This window comes from Pipra filicauda, unplaced genomic scaffold (assembly GCF_003945595.2).
Source record: "Pipra filicauda isolate LSUMZ 115617 unplaced genomic scaffold, ASM394559v2 scaffold148_size1903560_pilon, whole genome shotgun sequence".
Taxonomy (NCBI): domain Eukaryota; kingdom Metazoa; phylum Chordata; class Aves; order Passeriformes; family Pipridae; genus Pipra; species Pipra filicauda.
Window position 1 is genome coordinate 1,333,146 of NW_024103973.1, and position 26,987 is coordinate 1,360,132.

A 26,987-nucleotide genomic window follows, 5' to 3' on the forward strand; every position below is an offset into this window, starting at 1 on the left:
CAATTACAGAAGGCACTTCAGCCTGGCAGCAGCAGCTCCTGCAACATGGCTGGACAGCCCAGTTCCCTCTACACAGAGCACAGCACTGCTGCTCCCGGGCCTGCCCTGGCTTTGCTCTAACCAGCTCAAATCATGGCTGCTGTGAAGCTGGGTTACAGGCTGGGATTGCACCATCCCGCCCTGCATTTGGGCCCGGTCCTGACTGACCCCTGACACCCCTCCCACTGCCTGGGCGAGCCATGGCCATGCTCACAGACTCCAGCTAGACCTGTGCCAGCACAGGCTGCGGGTGCACCCCGAGGACAGGGCGCTGCTCCCTGGGGAAATACATCCCAACAGCAACCACCCACCAAGGTTTACAGGGTGCTTTGCGCTTCCCTCCCCTCCTGATTTTGGAAGCTGCCACCCCAACTGGAAGCTGCTCTGCAGAACAGGTTCATGGCAGACATGGCTGGGGATCAGCCCTCAGAGCTGCCAGGGAGGCCACTCCACCTCCCTGCGCTGGGGACTCTCACTCAGCACATCCGTGAGCAGAAGAGCTGCAGCCATGAGCCAGGCAGATACAAAGCTGAGATGTTCAGTCTCCCACCCTTCAGATAAACCCTGCAGGAGATTCATCAAGGCAAATATCTGTATCTGCTGAGCCCAGACTGCATGCAGCCCTGCCTGGGTAGGGGAGGATGGACAGTGGGTATTCCCCTATGTGAACAGGGATGAGCTTTTGGGGCCCTGGGGTTCAAAGACCCTAAAAGTACTACAGTTTAAAATTTCTCCTAGTCTTAGAGCCACCACCTTCCACCTTTTATACTGATGTCCAGGGCAGGCTGCAGGAGTGCAGCACTAATACACACGTGTAGAGTCATGAGCCGCCAGTCTTCACCATGTTACCATGCTGCAGGCAATAAACATTTCCTTTTCTTCTTGTCAGGGAGCCAAATGAATCCTAATGGCTTTCCTGACCATAACACACATACAGCACCGGCTACAGACCTCAGTTTCTGACACATCAGCTGTGAAGGCAACAGCCTTCTGATAAGAGAGCATCAAGGCTTCGGGGGCTCCTGCCAGACCCAGTGTGCAGCACTAAGAGCAATTAGTTTTTTCCAGGCCGTGTATTGCATGTAATAGAAAATATTAACTCATGTTACAAATATTTATAAAAAGTTCAGACATAATTAAGCGATTTGCAATTGAAAATTAACAATCTAAAAATTCAGCCATGTAGACAGACAATGTTAAATATAACTGCAGTTAATGTGAGCTGATTTAAATAGAGCTAATACAGCAGCAACAGAAAAAGGCAGTCAATCACATCCCCTGTCATTAACAGCCTTCTCCGTGTGGAATATTATCGTGTGAGTCTTTCAACCTGCTCTGTTGTCCGTCCCAGTAGGTGCAGGAGAGCTCTTTGCCCACAGCCTGTTCCAGCCAGAGAGGAAGGATGAGGTGACTGTCTGTCCCCCACCCCCCAGGTGTCCACCTGCCCCCCACCCCCGGCTGAGGCTGTCCCAGCACACCTCAGCCCCAGCCAGCCCTCACCACGAGATGGCGAATGGAGTCAGCTCACTGTGGAGCATTTTGCACTGCCTGCAGCCCCACGCAGCTCCCTCCCAGGCTCTCTGCAGAGGCTGTGTGTGACATGGACCCCAGCATCCTGTGTATGGGGGCACCAGGGCAGAAAGAGATCACTGTCACTCTGAGGGTCTCGCACTGTGCTCATGACAGCATGAACACCAGCTTTCCCCCAGTCCCCCTCCAAGCTTCGCCCACTGCCTCTTATTTATCTCTTCCTAGAGCTCAGCAGGGATGGAGCCTCCAGCCAGAGCTCTTCCATCTTCACAGGGTGGAGAGCTCTTTTTCACACTGTTTTACTAATCATTCTTTGTATTTAAATCAAAATACAACACTAGTTTCCCAACACCTTCATCCCAATCCTGGACTACCTCAGCTTTGGCATGTGCCAGGATGCAACACAGCTGGAGAAAAGGGAGCAGCACCCACCACCCATGAACCCTGGAAGGGCAGCCTGAAGGAGAGGGTTGGGATGCCAGGAGAGATGGCCCAGTCCTCTGCAGCAGAGTCCCATGAACAAAAGATGATGTATTTAAGGATGGGACATGGACTGGGTGGTGGGTCAGGCTTCACAGTGTATCTGCCAGACAGCTCCTCTGCAAGAAGCACCGTCATCTCCCGCTTTTTGAGGAAATGTGGTATTTCAAACTACATTCATCAAGGCATGACCTCTTTCCTTTGAAATTGTTACCAGGGCAGGAGGCTTTCGCTTACAGAGTTAGGGAAAATATACTGGACACTCAGAGAGTATGGTTTTGCATTCACTGCTATTGTTGAGGTCCCTTGGTGCTTTTGGAATGGCAGAATGTGCTGCAAAAATAAGGTGATAACCTGCTCTCTGATCCCATTTCATCTGCATCTGCCCTCAGCCCCTCCTTTGAGCTTTCATTGATGGCAATACACTTCATATGTACAAAAGACCTGCAAGAGAGTAGTGCAGAATATACATCTGGAATCCAGATGTGAGCCAGAGTGCAACCATGACTGTGGGTCTGCAGCATCAGTACCTGCTCCTCTCAGACAACTACTGCGGTTCTTTTCAGAAATTAGGGAAGAACACCAACGAAGAGATTAAAGAGAAAAGCCACTCTAGAAGCACTCACACAGAATTTAGCTTTTTTTTTTTTTGCATTCTGCTCTGTAATCGGGTCAAAATGGTGCTGTTAGAGTCACCCTCTTACTGCAAATGAAGGTACCACCAGATGCTACCAGCTATAATCCCACGGGAATATACACCTATGGAACCTACAGCTGAAACCCTTCCCCTCTGTTACTTACGATTAATTGAACAGATCTATGGAAATTAAGGGAAGGAGAGTAGTGCTCAGGGCACTGGAAAAAAATCATGTATGTGTACCACCACCCATGGGGTTGGATTGTTGCCCCAGCTGCGACCCTGTGCATCCCTCTCCCCCTCCGGCTGGAGTTATAGGGAAAGACAAGAGGGTAAAGCAGACTCTGACAGGACTGATGGCTCAAATGCTGTGAGAGGTCTTAAGAAAGGTGGAGGAAACTGAGGAAACTCTTGCTGGGAATTGGAACAGCTGGGAAACACTCTGGATATCTGCCTGTGCTGCTTTGCAGGTGCAAGGGAATTGACTGAGGATCACACTGTCACCTTACATGAAAGCTCAGGGAATAACTGAATCATTTGGCTTACAGACTGAGTAAAATCCACAACAGATCCTACCCCTCAAAAAGCACTCATTTTCATACAGGTTTCCTAACTACATTTTCCACAATCTTAAAAACATAAGCTGTTCTGTTTCTAAAATGCTCAGATGCACCTTAAATCCATTCTTTCACTACTTTTTAGGGAGATTTAGAGTAGAGGATAAAACATTGCTGAAACAATTCAATCAGTTCCTCAAAAATCTGAAAAATGCTTCATTCATCCCAAATCTTCCTACATTATAAACCACATGCACGTTCATCCCGCAGGATGCATTTGCTGAAAGCCAAGAGATGTGAGATTGCCTCTTCCATATATCATTGGGAGAAAAACCGGCAATCCTGTTCCATTTTTCCAGGGCCATTTTCACACCCAGCCAAACACCTCCCACCTGTGCCAGATGTGTGCTTTCCATTACAGGTAAGATGAATGGAGGGGGTGGCAAAGCAGCCGGCTCTGCAAGATGCTGCCTCCTGTGAGCAGGAGCCCAGCTGAAAGAACGAGCACCCAGGTGTGGGGAGGGGAAAATGGGCAAAGCAGAAAATCCCATCCCAGCTCAATCACCACACAACATTATTCTGGTTTATGCTGCTGGCAGCTTTCTTAACTGCACAATGACACACGCTAAAAATATTTGCCGTTTGGACTAGATTTCATATTTTAAAATGTATAACAAATAATTACTTGTTCAACACAAACCTTATAGCTTCTGTTTCTGAGCAGATGGAAATTTGTAACAAACTTCATCTGGCAAAGCAGTGTCCCCTCATCTGCCATCACCTCATCCTCACTGCCGAGCAGCACCGAGCGCTCTGTGCATCCCAGCCCTGCTTCCTAACCCAGGCATTTCCATAGCAAAGGCTTCTGGCTGCAGGTGGCCAGGAAACAGTTCCAATCCGTCTGGCTCCAGGGCTCTTTTTAGAACCCATCACAACTTCCACTGCAGACTAAAATGAAATAACCAGCCTAGACAAAGTTCAGTTAAATAATTGATCTATTTTGATTCTATATTCAGCAATAACACTTTCACGGTGTCCAAAATCTGCCCAGCCATGGGAGGCTGATGGGCTCCCAGCCCCAAATGAACCATTAGCCCCTTCCTGTGCAATGTCCTGTACACCCCTAGTAAAATTCAGCCTACAGTTTTTATGTTAAGGCCAGACCCTCCATTCAAACTAAAGATTATCTGATAGAAAACCATCCAGTGTATCCTTCAGGAAACAGAAAAGCTGCCACGACCTTTGCCCAGCTCTCCCAGCCCTGACTGTCAGAAGCAGCCAACAGCAACTGCTTTGATCCCAGTTTTACTGCTCCTGTACATGCACGGTTAAACATCACTCCAGTACATCTGCAAACAGACAAATTACTTGGGCCGTGTTCCCAGGTAAACCAAACTGTTAGACCTTCCTAATCCTGCCACATGACTCCCAAGACCTTTCCAACGCATTTTTATAGTGCAGATCCCAGATCTGGATAACAGGGAGAGGTTTTTTGCTGCCCTATAGAAGGACAACGGTTTCCCACAGTGTTTCCTGGGGTTCCTCTGCTTATTTAGCCAAGACCTGAGTAGATGTTGCAGCTACAGTTCTGTCCCTGAGTCCAGACTTATGCACAACTGTCCTCATTGTCTTTTCAGAGGCTTCTCTAAATGTCACATCCTCTCTGGTCTGCTCAGCATCACAAGTCCCTAATTTACTCTCATCAGATCCCAAAACGTCCTCTTCATCTCTACCCCTTCTTCACCACTCTTCCCCTTCACTCTGTCTTTAGAGATACATGTGCTTCCACTGCATTGCTCAGTCTTTCAGTCTTCATTCTATCTGTGGCCCTAAGTTCCATGCAAACAAAGCCCAAAGTTCAGCTCTTCTTTCATGATTTCCTACAAGAGCCAAACCTTCACATGTCTTGGCACCAGGGCTGGAGACCTCAGCACGCCCACTGAGGCTGTGGCTGTATCCTGTTCTCCTTGCTTATACACATGCCCTGAGAACCCTCAGCTGATGCCCTCAAGGCATCAATCAGACACAAGCACTTTGAAAACTTTCACAACTCTGTCACCACTTTCCCAGGTGCCTTGTTACTTTACTGCCAAGTCTAACTCTTGTTTTAACATTATTTATGACAGCTCATACTTCCTCCTTGCTTGTTTTCCCTGTAAATCCTCTCCAGAGCCTCTTCTGAAGCAGAAAAAAAGGAAGAAGAAAAGGGGGGCAAGGATAAAAAAAGGAGCTGATCTTCCTCTCAAGTTTGCTAGAGGTTCTCTTGGAGGTTACAGGCTTGCATCCTGAGAAAAGCAGGGGTAGCACAGTTATTTCAGATGCTGGAAAACAGAGCAGGCAAACCACTGTAGCAAAGTGGCCCCATATCCATTTCAGCCCTGTCCACAAGTCCTCCTCAGGAGAGGCAGCCAGGAGGGTTTTCCAGCACATCCCAAGGCAATTGGAAAAGCTCTCCACACAAATCACTACCGTCAGACCAGAGAGATGGGGTTTGCTCAACATTAAGGCAGGAATCATTGCAGCCTGTAGACAGCCTTGCAGCAGACAGCTAATGACATTCCCATTCCATGCTGAACTCTGTTTTGCTTAGTGAATTTTTCTGAGCCCATCCCTTGCTGTTACTCTCTGTCAGTTGCTGTACCAGCCCTGCTCTTCCCTTCTGTGAGGATCGCATGGCACAGGCCAATTCATGTCCAACAGAGTTCGTCCCTGTTGATTTCAGTTACATCCGATTTCATGCTATCAATGAGCATTTACTCCTTTTTCAGCAGGACTTTATTTGACCTATTTTTCTTTTCCTCTGCTCCCCAGCGCTCTGGCACACCCTTCCCCAGCAGCCTCTGCACAGAGGGAGTTTTGTTATTAATGATTCCTACAAACTCTCTGTCTTTGAACAGGAGAGATGTACTTTTGACTGATATCTGGCATCGAGTAATTTCACGCAACAGTGGAGAGAGAGAGAGAGAGATTCCCTTCTGCTGTGGCCTGCTGGTATGGCATGAAGCCTTAGGGAGACAGATGTGCCTGCTCTCCTGTCCTTGCACACTGCACTGCCCTTCCCTCCATCATCCCATGCTCTGTTGCTACCCTGACTGCAGATCAGACAAAATGTAAGAGATACCAGGGGGAGTTCCTGACTTGCAGTGCTTCACATGGTGCTTCATGTGATGGTGATAACCACTGATCTGGCCTAAACAAAACTTATTCTGATTGTTGTCATCCAGAAAAATCACTCTTATTTTGAAGCACACCAGGTCTTCATAAGATCACTAATGACAAAGCCCAGATCAGGCTCATATTTTGATGTTACAATGCCAGTGCTCCTTCTGCTATATTTAGGATAGAAATAGATATTATTATTTTTTTGTTCATTAATGGTGCTTATGTTTTTAGCCATACAGGGATGAAATTGCAACTGGCATTACTATAGGAAAGTTTAATGATCCCAATTATCTCATTGAATGTATCTTTGGCTATTTTCATGCACAGAAATAAAACTTCTACTGGCTGCCAGACATCCTCAGCTGTTTTGTAATCTCTATACATAAAGGCGGAACAAATTGGCCAAGTAGTGACCCCGAATGTTTGCCTATGTTAAGTGGTAATAAAGGAGATCAGGAGTTACACAGCTGGGCAAAAAACTGCACGTGAAAGGCACAGAGTCACCTCCTGGCACTGACCAGGGAGTGCTGCGGGAGCAGCAGGGCTGCAGATGGTGCCCCTGGGGAGAAGAGCACCTCATCAATTAGCCAAACCAGCAGCAAAACCCATGTCCAGTTCTCTCCTCTCACTTTGCTAAGGACTGTGCTCTCAGCAGGGACTTCCCAGAAGAAAGCTGTTGTACCAGCCACAAAGAAACCACGCGTTCCTCATCCCAAATACTGCAGATGTTCACAAGAAACACAGTCGGGAACAGACCCTTTCCCAAGTACTGCTGCTGCGCACTCATGAGGGGTCACTGTAACTTTTATGATGGATCTCTGACAGCATATAAGACAGTTCTTAAGCGTGCATTGCTCTTCTATTAATCTAACTGGTATTATCCTCTCTAACTCTGTTTACCCCAAGCAAGCAGACCCAAACCACACTGCTCTCGTCTGACCTGACAGTCGCTCTCCTCCACAGAGTTATTTTGGAATCATTTTGACAGTGGCAGCCACAGCTCCTTCAGCTTACTTACATTCAGTGGATACTTAACCATCTGAACACAACTGTTCTGACCCCAAATCCACTATTAGGGAAAAAAAGAGTAAATAAAGAGAAAATCCACAAGCAGAAAGGTCAATGAATAGTCAAGTTAGAAGGTGGATGAACAGGCTGCTTGATATTTTACATTTTTCATAGAAAGACAGAATCATAGAATGGTGTCAGTTGGAAGGGACCTTAAAGATCATCTCATTCCAGCCCCCCTGCCATGGGCAGGGACACCTTCCACTAGACCAGGTTGCTCTAGGTGCCATCCAATCTGACCTTGAACATCCAACCTGTCATCCATAGCTTCTCTGTGCCAGTGGTTCACCACCCTCACTATGAAGAATTTCTTTCTAGTATCTAATCTGAATCCCTTCTCTTTTAGTTTAAAATTGCCCCCCCCTTGTCTTATGACTGTCTGCCTGTGTAAATAGTGAGAGTTTAGATATTCATGGGTAGGGAATGACTTCAAGCCACAAGGAGATTGTGGGTACAGTGATGAGGAACTGTTGCTGATAGACTGTTCTGTATCAGAAATAGAGAGCACTGTTTTTTAATGTGCTTTTAAAATACAAAATAAAGTGCTGTGCTTGGCAAATGACATCCTTATCATAACCTAACAGGCATCACATGATTTGATAAAATTATTGTGTCAATTATTTCTCTATGAAACCACATCCCTGTTTCGCAGCTATTTTGTCAGTCCTGGTCACAGTTCCACACAAGGGCACACAACAAGACTCCTGGTAATAGCAGCCAAACACATGCCTGCAGCTCATTTCACCAGTGTTGCACAACATGAGCTCTCCAACAAACTGGCAGAAATATCAGCAGGATAAATGACTGGTGTCGAGAAGAAATAAGAGACCTTTTAATTACTCGACTATTAGAATTTTATAATTTAAACTACCCAAAAGACTTTCTCCCAGTCAACTCTAGGCTTAACTAGGTCACAAAAGAAGATAGCTACGTTTAGGAAACCCCTCCACAAAAGCCAACAGCTCATGGTCCTCAGCCTGGGAACAAGGGAACTCTCAACTGATGCTCCTTCTGCTGAAGAACAGCCAAGGAGTAAAGCCTTGCACTCGATGCCTCCCTCCAGCATTGTACTGCAATCTGTATTAGTTTCCAAGATCTCCCAGCTTTGTTGGTGACCCAATATTTTGCTGTGTCCTACGTTTTACATTTTTATGTTGATACCTGGAGCAAAATACCTTCAATATAGACTTTGCCCAGTTTCCCTTCCTGTGGACTAATGACGACTGGACATCTGTGATATTGGTGCTGTAAGCACAGGCAGCAATCAGTCAAGACACAGAAAGAGCAATCAGTCAAGATGCAGAAACAAGCTTAGGACACATCCCAGAACCTGCAAGAATGAGTAGGTATTTTAACCAAAACTCAGCAGGGTGCTGGGTGAAGTCTGGGAGGCTTCCCTGTGGTCACTGTCTGTCACTGTGCCTGCTTCCTCCCAGCACTTTTCTTTCACTGCAAACATCATTCCCCGGGCAGCACATTTAGAAGAGGACAGCAAAATTATGCATCTGCTCTTTGTTCTCATTTATTGTGGTAAATGCCTATAATTTTAGCTGTCCCCTCCTCTGCACATCTAAGGAATGCTTAAGGCTCAAGCATGAACACACAAGCAGGCAGCCTGGTTCCACCAATGCCCAGGAGCCTACAAGGCGCTGGAACCTGGCTGTGGTTGGGGCACAACAAGGTTCAGATTCCAACCTCCATCTCACACCATGCTATCCTGGGCCACCAGCACTCAGGGCTCACATCCAGACCTGTTGGGAAATTCTGCTCACTGCCCTGTCATAGCTATCAATGTTTAACATCTGTGGTCTCCAAATCTACAGGAAAACACCCATGTCCCTCACATCTGACATGAGCTGGCTGATGAAGAGGTTTATGCCTCTCTCCCATACCTTCTAAGTCTTTCCATATTCAGTGGGGAATTTCATCTCAGTACTGCCCTTAATCTCAAGGCACTCTGGCTGTTACACTTCATTAAACAGGGGCTGCAATCGTTTTCTCGCTTTCATTACAATGACGTTTCTACAAAGGCTTCATGGCAAAGTCATGACAAATAATATTGTGCCATCACCTCCCCATCTTACTGTTCTCTATGTTAGAGACAAAAGAACTGGACCAAAGGCTGGATACAGCACTTGAAAAACACATGCACAGATGTGCACAGATCACTCTTGTTAGGAAACATCACTGTGCCCTGCATTATACAACAAAGTCTGTGCTGTGGAGACCAGCATGGTTTTTACATAAATTTAAGCTACTATAGCTGCCTTTTAAATACATGAGAGGCTGTATTTGAAGTTATCTTGCATCCAATTCCCTATTGAACTTGCACTCTAATTTCTCACAAAACATGAGTAGAATCAGATGTTCCAGAAAAAATGTAGTATATTGAATATGAAAACTCAGCACTGAAATAGAGGTAAGGAGCAGCTTACATAAGTTAGGGATATTGAGGTTGAGCCTTTGAAATGCATGAAATCTACTTTGTTGATCATTTGCCAATTTATAGTCAGCTCAGTAGCAACAAGTATGTGCCTACTTTGATATCCTTTTGAAGACAATTCTTGTCACCTCATTTCTTTCAAGAAATATACCTATTCTCTTATTAATCCAGTACTTTCTGGATAAAATTTGGAAGATTAACCCAGCTGTATTTTATATTCACGAAGTACTTTCTATGGCCTGATCGATCCGACTCATGAAGTTTCTTCTGAATTAAAATGACACTGTCTATTGCATCCCAAACTGTGGCATAAAGCATTTGTCAAGTTACATAGAACACTGGTAGTCTGAAAAAAATGTAAGGAATGGAGGAAAAGACTGGTAAATAACTTTTTTTTTTTTAAAATAATTCTCTTCTCTGGAAATCTGAACACAGTATGGATTGCAAAGGGGTAGAAGCAGCCTTGAGGAAACCACATCTTTCAGAAATAAGATTAGAGAAAACCTAGTAAAATATTAATATAGAACTTCCAAAATATTCCCTTAGTGGATGATGTATGTCTGAAGAATGATCTCTCTATTTAACATGATAAAAAGAAAACTGAAAGAATGGTGTGTAACCTTAGGCTAGCAAAGCTCAGTGGAAACCAGTCCAACTTCTCTGACAAGACACTGTGTGTTGAAATGAAGACCCTGGAGCTCTGGCACAATCCAGCATGACCATGTATAACCCCTACTGTGTGCAACTACAACTGTATCTTTCCATATTGCTCAAAAAGTTCCCCAGGAAAGCAACAGGATTTCAGTGATAAAATACAAGAGTGAGGGTTGAAGTGCTGCAAAGCATTGAGATTTTCGTGTGGAATTCAAATTAGATTTAAAGACCTACACATAAAATCAAATTCTAGCGGCTGCATTGTGTTTCCAGTTAAAAGGAAGAGAAAGAGAGGCATTAACATAGTGCAGGGTCATGCACCAGTTATGTCTTATTAAGTATTCCAGCCTTCCTTAAGATAAGCATCACATATGGGTTCTTTTGCAGCTAGCAGTTCCTTGCTTAAAGAGAGAGAGAGGTCTGGATAACACCCCTTCTGTCTCCCAAGGCCTCCTGGGCTGATTGACAGGAACATGTACTGAAGGGAACAAATGCTGCTCAGAGAAAAAACAAGACTACTTTCTCCAAAGGGGGCCAGTGGGGTCATTTCTTTGTCATGTCTTCTGCTCATCATCTCTGGTTGAGGGAAAGACAAACAGGAGGAGTGACATTTTCCTTTCCTAATAAGACACAGTCCATGCTGAGAAACTGATTTTTACATACAGTGGCTTCTGATTCAGTGGAAAAAAACCCAAACATCTGGCTAAGCAGTGGAAAAGTCATGCCTACAACTATATTTTCCATGAAAGAAGAGAATTACCAGTCCTTAAATAAAGGGGTTAAGGTAGATTGGAAATGTCAAGTCACTGATATTATATTTTATAAGGTAACCATGGTTATTTTTTATGCATTCCTTTGCAGCATGAACGCAGATGATGAAAAGTATTCATGGGCCAATTGAAACAAAAATAAAGCTGAGGAGACATCCTGATGGTAATTTAAACCTTAGACTGCAGAAATTATTCAGTCCATACAGACAACAAGTAGCGTTCAGCTGATACTGCACCACAAAACCCCCTTGGTAATTAGACAAGGGTAAAAACTGGTTTTTACATTTCACAAAGGATGAACATCTTGAAAATCATCCTGACTTTAGGCCTAATGTATCTGCAGTGATCCATATTGCTGGAGCAGGATAGATCTGGCCTCAGGCATGATGTTGTGCTGTGGCCTCTGGATAAAGCACAACTGTTTCTACTTTAATTTGTTTAAGCTGCTGAAAACGCAGAGGACAGGGGTCCTGGTGTGCTGCAGTCCCTCGGTGCAGGCAAGCCAGGGGGTAAATAATGGTCTGGATGCTCTGGTTTGCTCTACTGCTGCTTCTTGAGATCATTTGACATGCTCTTCCATGAGACTAATTAATGAGCTCTCTTGGTCACTCCTACCTCGCTGGCAAGTGGTGTCACCCCTTACAGTGGGGGCAGGGGAGCAGCACAGCAGATTGGAAGCAAGGGATGGGTGCCCAGTTGTGACAAAGCACAGAATGCTAAAATAGGGCTTCAGCTCCGAGGAGTCCCCATGTATTCCTGCAGCAAATAATGAATTAAATTCATCTCCAGAACCCCTAGGAAGAGGGGCTCCCATCAGCCAAAACGTTTTGCATGGCAGCAGAGTGCTGAAATAAGAGGCTGTTCCTCCACTAGAGAACCTGTCTGGATGCTGAAACCATTTTCTATCCCTTGAATAATATACCATGACAAGCCACTGCTTGTTTTGGTGGAACAAGTGACATTTGGCTAGGCTGCAGAGAGGCATCCACACCCCTAATCCCAGAGGGAAGTCTGGCAGGAGGTAGCGTGGGAAGGATTCAGTGCAGAAGAGTTCTTCAGGCTAATAAACATCTCTGGTTAGTGTTAGAAGAAAACAACTGACTTTTCCTCTGCAATTCTTCACTGTTGTTGCATGACATTATAATTTCTCTACTCTTTGGATGTACACTCTGGCCTGGTTTCTGTAAAGGGACTAAAAACCAGAAGAAGTCCACAGTAGGGCCAGAACTGTAAGTTCCTAGTGCACGAAAACATACATCCCCAACTGGCAGCTAACAGGGTTAAAACACCCTCTGATTAAATGAAAGCATCTTTAATTAGTTTAATTGACCATGCCTCAGCCAAGACCATCTGCTCAGCAGCATTTGCCTGCTCTTTGCAGGAGCGATTGATCAGCCATAGCTAGAGAATACAGCATTAGGCTACATCAGATTTATTTTGTTTAATAGAAGAGCTAATTTGCTTTAAATTTAATTACAGGGGCCAGGATTGCTCTCTAAGTCCATAACAGCACAGAACATAAGCTGATCCTACAGCTAATGGATGCACACATAGGTCCATACGTATCTGTGCAAATCAGACACTGGGTGATGATGGCTCGGGGACGAAGGTCCCGCCCTGGCAGAGAGTGATCACTGCACTGTCCTCCCCAGAAGGCAGCAGCACTGTGGTACACTGCTGGCAGGGCCACCCTGCTCAGCGCCTTGTGTCCCCCCAGTTGGTTGAGCTCTTCCCTGCAGCTCTCACTGGATGCTGGAGCTGACATATGTCCCATCTCAACCACCTCTCCTGCTCCTAATTATAGAGACACTAAACAATGCAGGGTCAGCATTTCTGCACCACACAGGACCAATGGGGACAATTGGGGGACCACTCTGTACCTCCTGAGTGACCTCCATCAGCAAACCTCTCCCAAAGGACGTGGCTGGCAGTGGAGGGTCCACCAGAGCCAGACATCACATTCGCCCCATCCCTGACACTGTGCCACCCCCTCAGTTTCACCTCCCTCCCGTGCCAACATCTTTGTTCAAACATTGCACCCTGAGCAATTCCTCCTCCTCCCCAAAGGAACATGTGTATCTATGTTGTGTTATTATGAGAGGGAAAATTTCATTCACTTCCCAACGTTTTTTCCTTTCTCAGTTTCCCATCGGGCGCTACATCACGGCTGTCTCTGGGAGATTCTGTGGCTGCCGCTGGCTGCTACAGGAGTAATTACAACCCTGCAGAAGGCTCCGGGCTGCCATTGCTGTTTCCATGGAAATAAACACTGAATTACTGAAAACAGAGCATGATGCTTTATGGCTTTTGAGGCTTTTGATCATCTTGAAACCACTTTCACCCATTTTTATTGGTGGTGGTTTTGTTTTAAGGGGGTGGGGGAGGATGACGCTCAGAGTGTGGAAATAGGTGGAGCAACTAAAATAGTGAAAGAGGGGAAAAAAAGCTAAGGGGTCTGGCTGATGCCCTGGGGATTTGCAAGGGGGACAGCAGTGCTGGCCAAAGCTGCTGGTTGTCCTTACCACAGGTATCCAGCCCTGGAGAGAGGAGCTTGTGGAGGCTTCTTGGTCCTTGTCTGCTGCCTCGCAGCAGCCCCAGATCAACACCACAGTCCCTGTGATGGGCCATTTGCAGGGGCTCCAGGATCTAAGCAAACCTCCTGCCCTTGCAGAGGGGTCACTACAACCAGCATTAGTGCTCAAGTGCCCAGAACCGCAGATGAACGTTTCACAGGCACTGAGCTTCAAGAAGCAGCTAGAATAAAAAGGAATTGCTTTGTGTTCTTTAAAGATGATGAAAAGGGAGCAGATGGGAGGGATCTGATACCAAACCCCTGAGTCTCTGAATTGAAGGGACAGAGATGTGCACAGGTAACTCCACGCTGTGCACGATCCTGGGCTTAATGCTCATTGCAAGGCATGGCTGCGAATTCTTCATCACAACAAACTAAATGAAATACTTGATTTGGGGAGGATACACACTTTTTTACCAAACATTTATCCTGAGGTGACCTTAACCTTCATCTCACCATTAGAACTGTCACAGTGCCTCACAGGACTTCCTGCCCCAAACCTGGGCTGCAGCTTCCAAGTACCACCGCAGCAACTCTGCAGTGGGAGAGGGTTTATGAGGGGTATTTGTGGAGATGACTGCAACTTTCAGCTAAGTCAGCAAAGTCAGCTCATGCCATGTGATTGGCACATGTAGGGTGTGAGATCAACGTGGGGCAGGCACATGACTGTCGCATGTCAGGCGTTTGAGGGGGCTCAACAGAACACAGCGAGTGGAGAAATGAAGTTTGGTAGAACCACGTGAACTGCAGAGATGAGAGAGGGGCAGAAGGCGAGACATCACCTCAGCAAATCATCCCCAATACTGACTGGAGCTAAAATCAAGCAGTCGAGTCAGGACAGAAATCCTAAATATCTTTTCTGCTAACACTTCTGAAACCGAATTTTTTTTGGCAGGGGAACTTTCTGCTTTGTGAGAAGTGTCAGCCTTTGGACGCAGTGTCCTAATTCAGCTGCAAAAATAAATGTCAAAACAGTGAATTCTAGTTTTAAGCCAGCTCTGGTTGACAAAATTTGGGTTGAAATGTTTCCTAGCTAAAATCACAGGCCCCCAATACTTGCAAAACAATTCCAACTACACTGGTGAGTGGCTTTTATGCCTTAACATGAAATAGCCGCCAGACAGCGATAGGACCTGGTGTGGGTTGCAGCCCACTCACACATGCCACTTCTCTGATGTTTTCCTTTCTATATGGAGGGACAGGAATAGATGCTGAAAAACCATGAGCATTTATTAGTATCACTCAGCAGGTTTGAGATGCATATATTTAGTTACTTGCTTTCAAATCTAAAATCTAAGGGAATTATGCTTAGCACAGGTATTTTGCACATTTAACAGGCATTCTACAGTGTATGAGGCACTTCAGGCTCAGGAAAGAAGAGAAAGTCTGATTGTGAAGCCTGAGAGATCAGACAGTTCTGCAGGGAGAGCCCAGAATTCCGCGCTTCCTCCAGAGGGGGAGGATGGAAGTGTGCAGCTCATCACAGACATGGTCTGGACATCTGCTCCTGCTGTTGGATTAACTGAACAGCACTGTACTGGCTCCTGCTCTTCTCACTGTAGCTAAAAATGACTTTCAAACACAGCTTGAGATAGAAAAGTAAATCACTGCCCTACGGCTGGGAAAGAACAAGACAGGGAGAACACCACAGCCTGATTTTCAGAGATGCTGCAGCAATTCAGCTGTCACGAAGGTCAGTGGGAAATACAGGGCTTGTGCCCAAGGAAAAGCCAACTGCAGCAAAGACCCAAGTTTGGAATTGTACATCACTTACAAAAAGTAGTTCCTCTATGACTTCCCCAACCACAAGCTAATTACCAAGCAGAAGAGCTAAACTCAAGCCTTGCCAACAGGTTTGGGACCAGGAAGTCAAGACTGGAACATATTTGTCCCTCCACAACACCTCTCGCACATCAGAAGAGCTCCATGCTGGAGCCAGAGATACTCAATTCCCACGCTGACTCCAGTGGAGCAGAAACACCAAGCCACGTGGCGTGTGTTATGCAAAAAGCACAAGACTCTGTGTATTATTTAAAATGTTCTAGTCAGAGACTGTGCTTAACAACACTGTTATCTTCACAACCATTCTGCTACAACACCACTTCCCATCTTTGTTTCCTAAAAGCATTTCCAACTGCATCAATCCCTTTTGCTCTGTTGCAATCTCAGCTCCTGCTATATCACTGCTATTGCATTAAGAATACACTTATCTCACACCACCTGGGGATATTGTATTAAAAATAAAAATCTCTTTAGAAATCATCCTCCTTCTGCACAAACAAAATATTATCTCAGAGGTGAATGGAAATGCCGTCCCAGTGATGCAACCATTATGCAATTAGTGTGATGTAACAGAAGGTCAAATAGAGAAAAGCATCTGCTTCCAGAACACAGGAGAAATTCAAGGAGTGTTTGGGGCTTTCAGCACCATTCCTGGTCATGCTTTCGGAGGAAAATAACCAGGCAAAGCCTTCTCACCCCCTCCCTCCTAGCACAGCCTACAGGGCAGTTTCACCCTGCACACCAAGGCAAGGAAGAGCATATCAGGCCAGCCAGCCCCTCTGCTCTGCAGGAGCAACCAGAGGAGACAATGGACATTTTGCTTTTCTAAGCACAGGTGACTGATTGATAAACTGCATGAACAGCACAGCGCTGCCACTCTGGAAGGAGTGATGGCATTCAGACAGCCTGCCAGGGAAAAGGCTTTGCTTCCCAATTCCATGCATGGTAGACAAGCCATGGGTCAAAAATAAGTGTAGTTTTTACCATGCCAAACCACTGCTGGGAAGCTCATGCTTGCCCCCAGGTTTGTTTGGGAGGTTTGCTCAGTGCCAGTGTACAGCCTGTGGCCAGCACCATGACAGGCTGCCGAGCCAGGGTCCGTGGTGGGCTCTGGCAGGAGCTGCCCGAGAGAGGAAAGCAAATGCATCAATCACCCGCGTGTGCACAACTTGTGCCTGCATGGCATTTCTGGGAATACTACAATTTCAGCTCACCCAGGAAAATCCAGATAGTTTTCCTTATTCACAAACAGAATATGTAAAATATTTTTGTTATTACAAAACAGGTGACAGAAGCTTTAATTGAATTATTAAGAAAAAGGTTTAAATTGAAGTTCGAATTAACTCTGACCAACAGTCAGTATGTCTTCATGGGGAGGCAAACGAGCCCTGCTTAGGCTGACTCTGACCCAGACACAATCCAGTCTGAAACACAACAGCACGTTGGAAATAACTGACCATTTTTAGGGGTTATGGGACCAGTGCCCCAGAGCCCAGTGGGTGTGCTCTGTGATGCAAGTACAGCTGCAGGCGCAGGCTGGGAGGTGTCTGCAGAGCCCTGCTGGGGAGGGAGCTCACTGCTGATGTCAGGACAGAGGTGGTACAGAAGAGGACAGCTTGTCAAACACAGGGAGACAGATGTGGCAAGTGAAAACTTACGAAAATGCAAAGTGAGGTGGAGGGGAGCGAGCAGCTGGAAGAAGTCCTGCAGAAGCACATCCCAGTCCTGCCACGGCCACAGTACACCTGTACATGCAAAGCTGGGAGCCATTCCTCCCCTCCATGTGGCCTAGGTCCTCTCCCACCCAGTTGCCAATACTTCATCATGAGAGACAGGAGAAAGCTTTCATGGAAAGATGCAAAGGGAAAAGGAGCTAACACTCGAATCATTGCTCACTGCTCATGATTCTCTGCTCTCCCCTGCAGCTCTGCTGCAGAAAACATGCTGGCCAAGTGGCATGCACCTTTGGCTTCTGCCAGGAACTCCCCATACAAGCTAAGCAAACACAAACATTTACAGGTTGATAGGTTTTCCTTATACCCTACAACAGACTGGCTGCAAGCAATGACTGAGACCATGCAGGAAGGAGGAGAGGTCAACTGCAATTTCGGTGCTTCATGGCAAGACAGAAGTACGAAGTGGCTGCTGCTGCTCCCCCAAGGGCTGTTGGTGGTCAGAGAGGTCCAGAGACCCCTCTGGTATAGCCCAGATCACATGACCACAGGTAGCACCAAATTAAGGGTCCTCACAGCAAAGCCTGCAGCTTTCCCATGTGCTCTCTGCTGCCTTCCCTGCAGCACGTAATGGGAAAGGGAGAAGGAGCAGCAGTGACCTGTTCCATGTGGGGCAGGGTCCCACCCCACTGTGCTGGCACCACAGCACTGTAATCACTCACACTGTATCCCAGGAAAACACCAAACATCTGGATGACTGCTGGCCTTGCAGCTTTCTGAGCTTTCTTTTACAAAGGGCTTTCCTTTCTGCATAGCTAATCCTCGCTATCCAGGTATTAAAAACAGAGTAACTCCCATGCTAATACTCGCTTTCAATAGAAATTATGTCTTTCTGTAAAAGCTTAAATTACAGGTTTACTGCCTCCAAGTATTAGAAGAGACCCAGAATTAAATCCTTCACTTTCAGAGTAAAACTAGGACCTACTGCAGGAAAAAAGGTTGCTTGATGCAACAGGGCAATTCGTAGGAAGCAGCCTCTGGGTTCACAGTGTCAGCCAGAAAGGCTCTCACAAGCAGAGATCATCCACAAAGCAGGGCAGCTATGTTCAAATAGTGTTTTCTGCATCAGTGGAAACCACAAAGCAAGAGGTTAGGATCACACACATGCTCACGCAAAGCCACCCTAGTCCTTAGCTGAGCACAGGTCAAGGGAGGATGAGAGACACAGGGCTGGACCTGGTTTAAGTTAGAAAAACCCAAAACACTGCAGAACTGACTCAGCTCTCAATATATCACTGAAAACATGGTTTTGATTTTAAAGAAGCCCTCCAACAGAGGACAGAGGCACGAAATCTGGTTTGTAAACACAATTTATGAGGTCCAATGCAGTTATTGCTGTTGGCTTTTTGCTATGAAGACACATTACTCAGCGACATTTATTATCCTCTCCCTATTCTGCCATTAAGGTTCTGAGATGAAGAAGAACAAAATGCAAGATAACTAAGCTCTTTACAGGAGAAAAAACAGATCAAACATAATTCTCTGTGTCTTAAAAAGAATTGGAAATGTCTAGACAGAAGACAGACAGAATTGGTCTCAAATGTATTAATTTCAATAAGAAGTTGAAGCCCCGTATTACAGGGAAGAGACTGAGGTCTGCTCCTCCTCCGAAAACTTTCCACAGCATTACCTTACTCTCTCTCTGTGACTCTGACATCCTCTATCCCGCCTGTGATATTTATATCCCATAGCAGGGGACTGTAATCTGGGTCACCAACAGCCTGGACAGACACCAACAGCCTCAGCAAAAGCTGCTGGAAACACAAGCAAGCACTGCAGAGTCTCAGCTCTGCAACTCTGGAGAACTGGCTCTTACTGGGGGAGAAAGAGAGGAATGGGAAAGGTTTTCAAGTGCAAGCAGAGCCACTGTGAGGCCATGGGTGTTTGGGATGCTCTTTCCTTCCAGCACAGGACTACAGGGATCACGGAGCTCCCTCTATTTCACGTACAACCTCAATGAGCAAGTTTGCATAAGCCACCCACCCCAGGGGCTCCTGGCTCTAAGTACTGATAAATTATTGCAGGCTGCAAGAAAGTACCTCTGTCATTCAGACTGGTGATATGACAGAGGAAAGGCAAACAAGTCACAGCCAAACGGGCCACTTAGGCACCATCAAAGACCTGCCCACCCAGACACAGAGCTGAGGAATAAAATTTTCCCATCTCAGCAATCCCATGGAATTTCATGGGAAAACAAGCAAGAGAGAGAGGCCCACTTGGACACCCAGAACAAAATTAGCAGTGCAGAAATCCCACCATGAACCAAAACCCCTTTCCCTGGTGGAAGTTCTCTCAAAATCAGTCTGGTCAGCCCCAAAGTTTCCAGTTCGATAACGCCAGTATTTCCCATTGGTAAGCCTTCCCCCAAGAAACTCCTTTCCATTCCCACCTTACCTGACATGCATTATACAGGAGCTGATGCTCAAATTTCTTGATCCCCAGAATGTTCTGGAACATCTCGTAGAGCTGCTCCTTGCTGAGGATGAGCTCCGAGGCAGCGCTCGCCGTCATCCTGGCCTGCTGCTTCCGAGGATCCTCTTCCCCACGGTAAATAGCATCAAACTTTGCCATCCAAGAGCTCAGGACCGTCTCCTTGCTCAGGCCATCAATTTCTGGCAGGCTGCGCACTCTCTTCTCGATGTGCTTCTTGAAGACCTCCCGGGAGTCATTTGCTGAGCACCCTCCACTCTGCACCATCCTGGCAACGCGGTCACTTTTCAGGAATACCTGCAAAAAAAGGGTGACCAGATTGCGTCAGTTAAAAAAAAAAAAAAATCCCCTTTAAGTACCATAAAATGTGGTTTCACTGCTGAGAAGCTGCTTATTGGCTGCCAGGGTACTTTCCAACTCCTCACTCAACCACCACATGTTGCCAGATCAACCGAGGTTTCAGCTGCACTTTGGGAAGAGTAATGAAATCAGGTAAAGCTTCTGCTTTGCATCCACTAAAATGAAACATTTTGATGCAATTAGGACTTGATGTGATGTTGTGGTCGCAACTCGCCAGATACATAAATGCCCTTTGGGAAAGCAGGATTATATTTTTTCTCTTAAATGTTTTAATAAAGAAGTTCTTGCACAACTACATTTACCTAAACAAGTTCTGCCCTGTTAGAGGGAACAGAGTCATCCTACTCAAGCCAACAGCCCTGCACTGCATTTACCCTGGTAGCCAGGTCCCTGGGAAACCTCTGACCGTGTAAGGACCAGGCTTACATCTTAATTCTGCTACACCAGAGGAGATCTTTGCAGACTGTCCTGCTGTCACAGGAATGGCACTGTAATAACTAATTTAATGTTGCCTTCAGGTAAATAACGTGTCCCCTCACTTCTCCCTTTTCCAACCTGGGCAACCAGTATAGCAAGAGTTAAAACACCCCAGAAAAGGACAAGGACAAATGCACTGATCTTTACAAACCAAGGGGAAAACACCAAGGCAGCTCAGATCACTAAAAGGTGTCATGGCCATAGTGGACAAGCCCAAATCTTTTCCTGCTCCACCTCTGTGGAAGCACAGGACAGTTCAGCACAGCTTGAGGCTGCCTGGGAAGGCTTTGCAGAGGTGGAGGGCACTGAAAGCAGGAGGGAGGGAGAGAGGGAGAAGGCATTTGATAAAAATGTTCTTCCCATTGAAAAAGCAGCAGAAGGGTCAAAATGTAACAGACTCCCACAGACCAGGAGATGTCCTGGGAGCAACGCAGAGCTGAAGGGTGAGAGGGGTAGGAGAAATTGTGTTGGTTCTTCTCTCCCAAGGCCTGAACACAGGAAAGCAATCGATGGCCAGTAAGAAAACTTTTGTTTTATTAATAATGCTGAGAACTGATGAATGCAGCAGCCGGCAAAGAAACTGTACCAGCACAGGGGTGTATCTGTCAGCTCTAAATAATTAAAGAGCTTGTGGATGACCTAAGGACACAATAGATTTATTTTTTTTATACCACTCAGCAACATGGCACTCCAAGTTCCCAGATGCTTTATAGCACAGGCATCTGTCAGCAGTAGTAGTGGGTTTTGCTCAAGGACCAGCCCAAAAATGCTGATGAGGAAGAGCCAGGCTGTTTCCTTCCAATATCACCATGCTGGGGAGCACTCCCTGCAGACCAGACAGGCAGGATGCCACCAACAGACTCTTCAGTGCATGCTGAAATGACACCCAGCATGCACTTTGTTTCCTTGCAGAGCTTAAATAGGAGTGATGACATCCCAGGTGTGTGTGCAGGTGCTTTCAAGTAATAGGTGAGATCTATCAAGAGCCAAGCTCCTGTTGCAGCTGAGGAAATCAGCAGCACACTGACTGGAGAAAATGGTGGGAGGTCACAGTGAACAGCCCCACTGCAGTATCCTGGGCTCCCATGTCCCCTCATCCGCTCCAGGAGCCTGGGCCTCACCCTGTGTGACAGTGCTAATGACTTCCCACACCTGCCAGCACCAGTGGCTGTTGTTATCCCATGGTCCTCACCCATACCAGAGGGACGATGGCACTGCAAGCAGTAGGATCTGGCTCCCTGTATCCCCTCAGCCCTGATTTATCCTCCCTGGGTGTGGAGCAGCAGCCAGCAGATGAAAGGATGGCTGCAGCTGGCACAGAGGAGACAGGCACGGGGGGAGCGCCAGTCAGATACAAAGCAGAAGAAAAAGACCATGAAATAGGAAGATAAAAAAAGATAAAAAATGTGTTTCATCCTGCAGAGCAAGCTGCTCTCTTTAGAAAATACCAGGTGAATCGCCTGGCTGTAGGACTACCCAGTAGGGCTTCCAGGAGTCAAGAATAGCTGGAACAAAATCCTAGTGTGGGTGCACACACCAACACGTGCAGAAGAGAACTGACCTCTGGGAGCTGGGTCAGGCAATTCCTGCCATGTCCATAGAATAGCCCCCCACGTCATGTGTGGCTCTGTCTCTGTCTGCCCACAGCAGAGTGGAAATCGGTCTAATGAAGCATTTCCATAATACCCACAGAAGCAACTGCTCCAGAACGTGCTGGTTGATAGACAAAGCTTTACTCGTTAGAAGTAAAAGGACCTGAGAAAAGCTCCCCTGGAGTGTGTTGGAGTGTGCTGGGCCTGTCTCACACACACACACAATCTGCAGCATTCCTGCAGGCACAGCGGTGCTTTGCAGAGAAGCAGCAGATCACTCAATTTTTTAATTTGATAGTAGCCTGTGAACTAGTCTAAGACTGGCAGCACACACTTAAGCCCTGACAGCAGAATTAACAGCAGAATGAGGTCATGCAAATATACTCAGGCCAACAGGAAATGAATTTCTGACTTGCAATGTCACCTTTATGTCTTTCTCCAGAAAAAAACTCCAATCATTTCCTAGGTAATGAACTTATTCTGCACTGTTGGTAAGTGGACCCCTTAGAAACACCATCCATGTCCTGCACAGAGATGGCCAGTTTCAGCCGAGAAAGAACAAAGAAGTGTAAATATTTTCCAAGCCATCATGCAGCTTTATAAGTCAGAACCTAAAGGCTGATTTTGAGATAGTGCCTATGCAAGAGACAGTTAATTGCACAAAACTGAGATCTGCAGGAGCTGAGATCAGCAGGATCTGCTGCGATTGTGCCTTGGATCAACCAAGGGGAGCACCTCTCTGCAGAGAAGGGAGGGAGAACACTCAGCAGGGAACACTGCTCAGGCACTGAGAGGGGCAGAGGTTTTCAGCAGTGAGACTTTGCCTTGTACCACTGCAGCTGCTGCTGAGGAACAGCCACACAGCCAAGCTCCAGCTGCATACAAGCTGAAAGCACACGGCCGAAAGTTAAAGGAGACCAACAGCTAAAAAGAAGAAAAAAGTAGTTGTGCTAAAGAACACAGAGGGATGCATTACACTTCATGTGGCCTGTTTTACGCAAGACAGCCAGTGCAGGGTTCGGTTAAATTGCATACACGGGTTTGCACACATCTAGTGCTGGTCAACTGCTCTTTTAAAGTTTGATCACTTGGGGCAATTATATAGCACAGAACTTCTGGAGCTCATCAGGACACACTTTCAGCCAGACACACCAATGAAACAGAGACGGACTTTGCCTGTTTTTAAGCAGTTTCCCTTTCCTGCCCAATAGTCTTATCTGAACAGATTATGCTGCTCTTGCATCCTAAAACACAGCCCACGCCATCTTGAAAACTTTTTTTGAGAGCATCTGTTCACTGAAGCTGTGACGATCCCTTGGCAATTTCTTTTCTGATAAAAGATGTAAATGACTCTCAGCTTCCTTCCTGTACTGAAAACGATGGAGCAGTAACTATTAGGTTGGTTTAACAGAGTTAATCCACAGTAATTTTTGCTTTCCTTACACAGAAGCAGTTGCTGTCATTTCTTATAGAGTAAAAATTCTCTTCAGTTCTAGTATCAGATTTTGGTCCCCTCTTAGATCCCACTTCCCAAGAAATATTTTATGTAGGCAATTCAAAATCTTCACCTGTTATGACAGAACAGCTCTAGGGAGAAAGAGAAATGGTTTGCAGAAAGGCTAGCAAAAAAAAAAACACAAGCGACACTCCTCATACAAATCACAAGCACCGATTTCCTTCAAAAACAGAAGCTCTTTCCTTCTGAGAAGAGATATAAAAGGCAGCATTATGGGCTGCATACAAAGAGGTGTAAAAAGACAGACATGCATAATTATTCTTTTGCACAATTATGAATGATGCTTCACGTTCTTTGGTATCATCTAGTTTTGTAGATGCACATCCTCCTCCCTCCCCCTTTGCTTTACAGCACTTGTCATGCCAAAGAGAAAAGACACGACTCTTGCTGAAAATCCCAAAGTCAACTGGAACACAATTGCAAGAGCTTCCGCAAGAACTGAATGTGCTGCCCAGATTTCTCCTGGTATTTTTCATAGGGAGCATGTGACATCGATTTTATATTGTGCCATATTCACTGCTTTAGAGTACACTGTTTAAAAGTATCAGGAGGATATTTTTCAGCTTAAAGGAAGGGTGGTCTTCCCTATAATCAAAGCTACAGGATACACCATGATGTAGGGTTTGCCACGGTTGCTCTGTGGTTTATGCTCAAACTCTGAACCTCCCAAATCTTGTGATGTACCAGACATCAGACAGAAGATACCTTGCACTTGTCTTAGCTTTGTGCTGCTTGAAAATGGACAATCTATTAAATCAGAATTCAACCACATCTGTGAATAGGGATAAGAACAGGGTTCTGTACGAATATTATGTTGTCTCTCCTTACCTCATAGTAGCTCTGGACAGCATTTATAAATGCTTCATCTGCCACAATCTGGGTTTCTCCATTGAGAAAGGCCTGGAAACGATCTTTGATCGTCTGGAGCTGCTGCTTGCTTATCTGTAAAACATGCCAAAAGGATAAAATTAGTCAAAAAAGGTTTATGTATGAGGAAAAAAACCACTAATTGTTCTGCAGGATCTTATTGGGGTGCTTATGATGAATATTTCCGCTCTCCTTTGAGGACAGCAGCCACACGCGGATACAAACACACATGCATTTTGCACCCTGGTAAGTTCATTTAGGCATCACGAGCACCTGAAGTCACCCTGAACATCATTTCTAAACGACTCTGCCACCACAAAATGCACACAAGACTTTCACAACTTCAGGCATACCCAATTCACAAGCAAACTGCTGTGTGTGTGCTTGGAAGAGCCTGTTTCGGGCAGCCCCTTCCCTACTCAGCTTCCCCTGCCCTTCAGAAGCTGAGGTTTCATTCAGAACAGGAAGCCTTGTGAGCTGGCTGCTGAAGGTGGCACTCATCAGCACCCTGGGGCCTTGGTTCTTCCTTGCTTGTTTTTTTTTTGTCCTTGCTTATTTATTTCTTTTGGCTTGTCACATATAAAACACCAGTCAGGAGCAGTGGTGAAAGAATTTAATGTAAAAAAAATCATGTGAGGAGGGTAAACCTGTTGTCCTTATCCTAGCAAGGACTTTGCTGTCTCTTTGCTGCTCAAAACAGTTTCTGTCCATCATACAGCTGGTATAACTTACAAGACAGTTCTAGTTTTGTCACAATGACATCAATAGGAAGTTTACATGGGTTTATTCCAGCCTTATAAGAAAACATGCCATTACTTTCCCAATTTATCTGTCAGTTTAAAAACAGGCATAGCTAAACCCCCACCTCTGCAGCTTACAGAGCAAAGTCACAGCAGGTGCATAAGTCATGTACCAAAAATGCCAGCCTAACATCTTAAAATGCAGATAACACTCATGCTGAAGAGCTGCAGGGATTTAAATGTAGCTGTGCCTGGTTTACCATGGGGCTACTTCAAGTTTGAGGATTAGGCAGAAGGAAGCAAACAAGATGTATATACGGCAACTACAAACTTAAAGGAAAAAGAGGGCAGTAAGAATTAGGACTAGAGACCAAAAGGTCTAGAGAAGAGTGCCTTTTCCTCACTCGTATGCAAGCAGAAGAAACCAGCCCATTAGAATGGAAGAGAAAGATAAAATTAATGGCTCTAAGTGTCTAAATGGCTTTGAATAAAGTATTAAAAACTGCAGAGATTCAAACAACTAGGGCATAATGAAGCCTGGTAAACACAGCTAGTGATAAAAAGCAGGAGCGGGACCACTTGGAAAATGCAATGATAAATATCACTACATCTACACAATGTGCTATGCGGGACTGTGGTAACGAACATCATGAATACTGGTAATTAATTCTGGAACACCATGCTGAGAGGGGTTAGTGAGCAATAGCAATTTGATGTGATAATCTGGGATTAGTTTATCCTGGTGCTTATGGAGAGGTGTTCATCAAAGTGACATAAAGTGAGACTCAATATGCTCTGCTTCAGAAAACATGGAACAGCCTTCACCACCCCTGTGGGTGCCGGAAAGACGAGTCATTCCCACCCCCAAAACCACAGCCCAGACTTCAGAGGGTCTGACAAGGTCTGCAACAAGGCTCAGCATCACAGGGCTGGAGTAAGGACTGTCCCCTAACCTGATCCAGCTAAGCCTTTGGCAATATGCCCAGTGGAAAAGCACTGCCAAAAGCTCATGGTTTTTAGGCTGGCGGGATCTAATGTTTGGCCCTAAGAGTCTATCTGCCATGTCAGGCACCTAAGCCCCTTTGTGGTGTTTGCCAACAGCACCCTAGATATCCCGAGCCCTTCGGCAACAGGCACAATATGAGACATAAAGCAGGCTCCAAACCTATCTGAGCTGATGGAATTGAAAAGAAAACTGGGTCAGCAATAAGAGGAGCCAGAGACAATGCAGTGATCAAGTGGGAGACACCTGTGGGAAGGCGCTAGGTCTGTTTTTATTAAGCATTTAATTATCTGGAAGAAGAGAAAAGCAAGATGTTAATTAAATGTATTGATGATTTTGTATTAGCAAACATCGTGAATGTCAGGCAGAAATGACAGGGCAACAGAGGCCATAAGAAACCAAGGAAAGAAAGAGGAAAACTACAGGTGACCTTGAAATCAGGGTGCTGAGGCGCAAGGAAAGACATACTAAGAGCACAGATACTCTCAGCCAAGAGGCTTTTCATTTGGGATTTTAACAACGTGCATGGCATATTTACTTTTTTTTTTTGTGCCCAGGTTTTTTCTTAGGACAAC

The 26,987-nt window shown here is 45.8% G+C and overlaps 1 protein-coding gene across 25 annotated transcripts in view; it reads right to left on the reverse strand.

Moving 5' to 3' along the window:
• CADPS (calcium dependent secretion activator) overlaps positions 1 to 26,987 on the reverse strand; it is a 211,808-nt gene that overhangs the window by 145,950 nt on the left and 38,871 nt on the right. For all 25 annotated transcript variants that reach the window (XM_027722983.2, XM_027722969.2, XM_027722966.2 and 22 more), the window contains exons 2-3: positions 24,631 to 24,744; positions 19,822 to 20,154 (exon numbers count right to left, since the gene is read on the reverse strand). In XM_027722983.2, the coding sequence (XP_027578784.1) occupies positions 19,822 to 20,154; positions 24,631 to 24,744 (447 nt within the window). The remainder of the gene's footprint in view (positions 1 to 19,821; positions 20,155 to 24,630; positions 24,745 to 26,987) is intronic.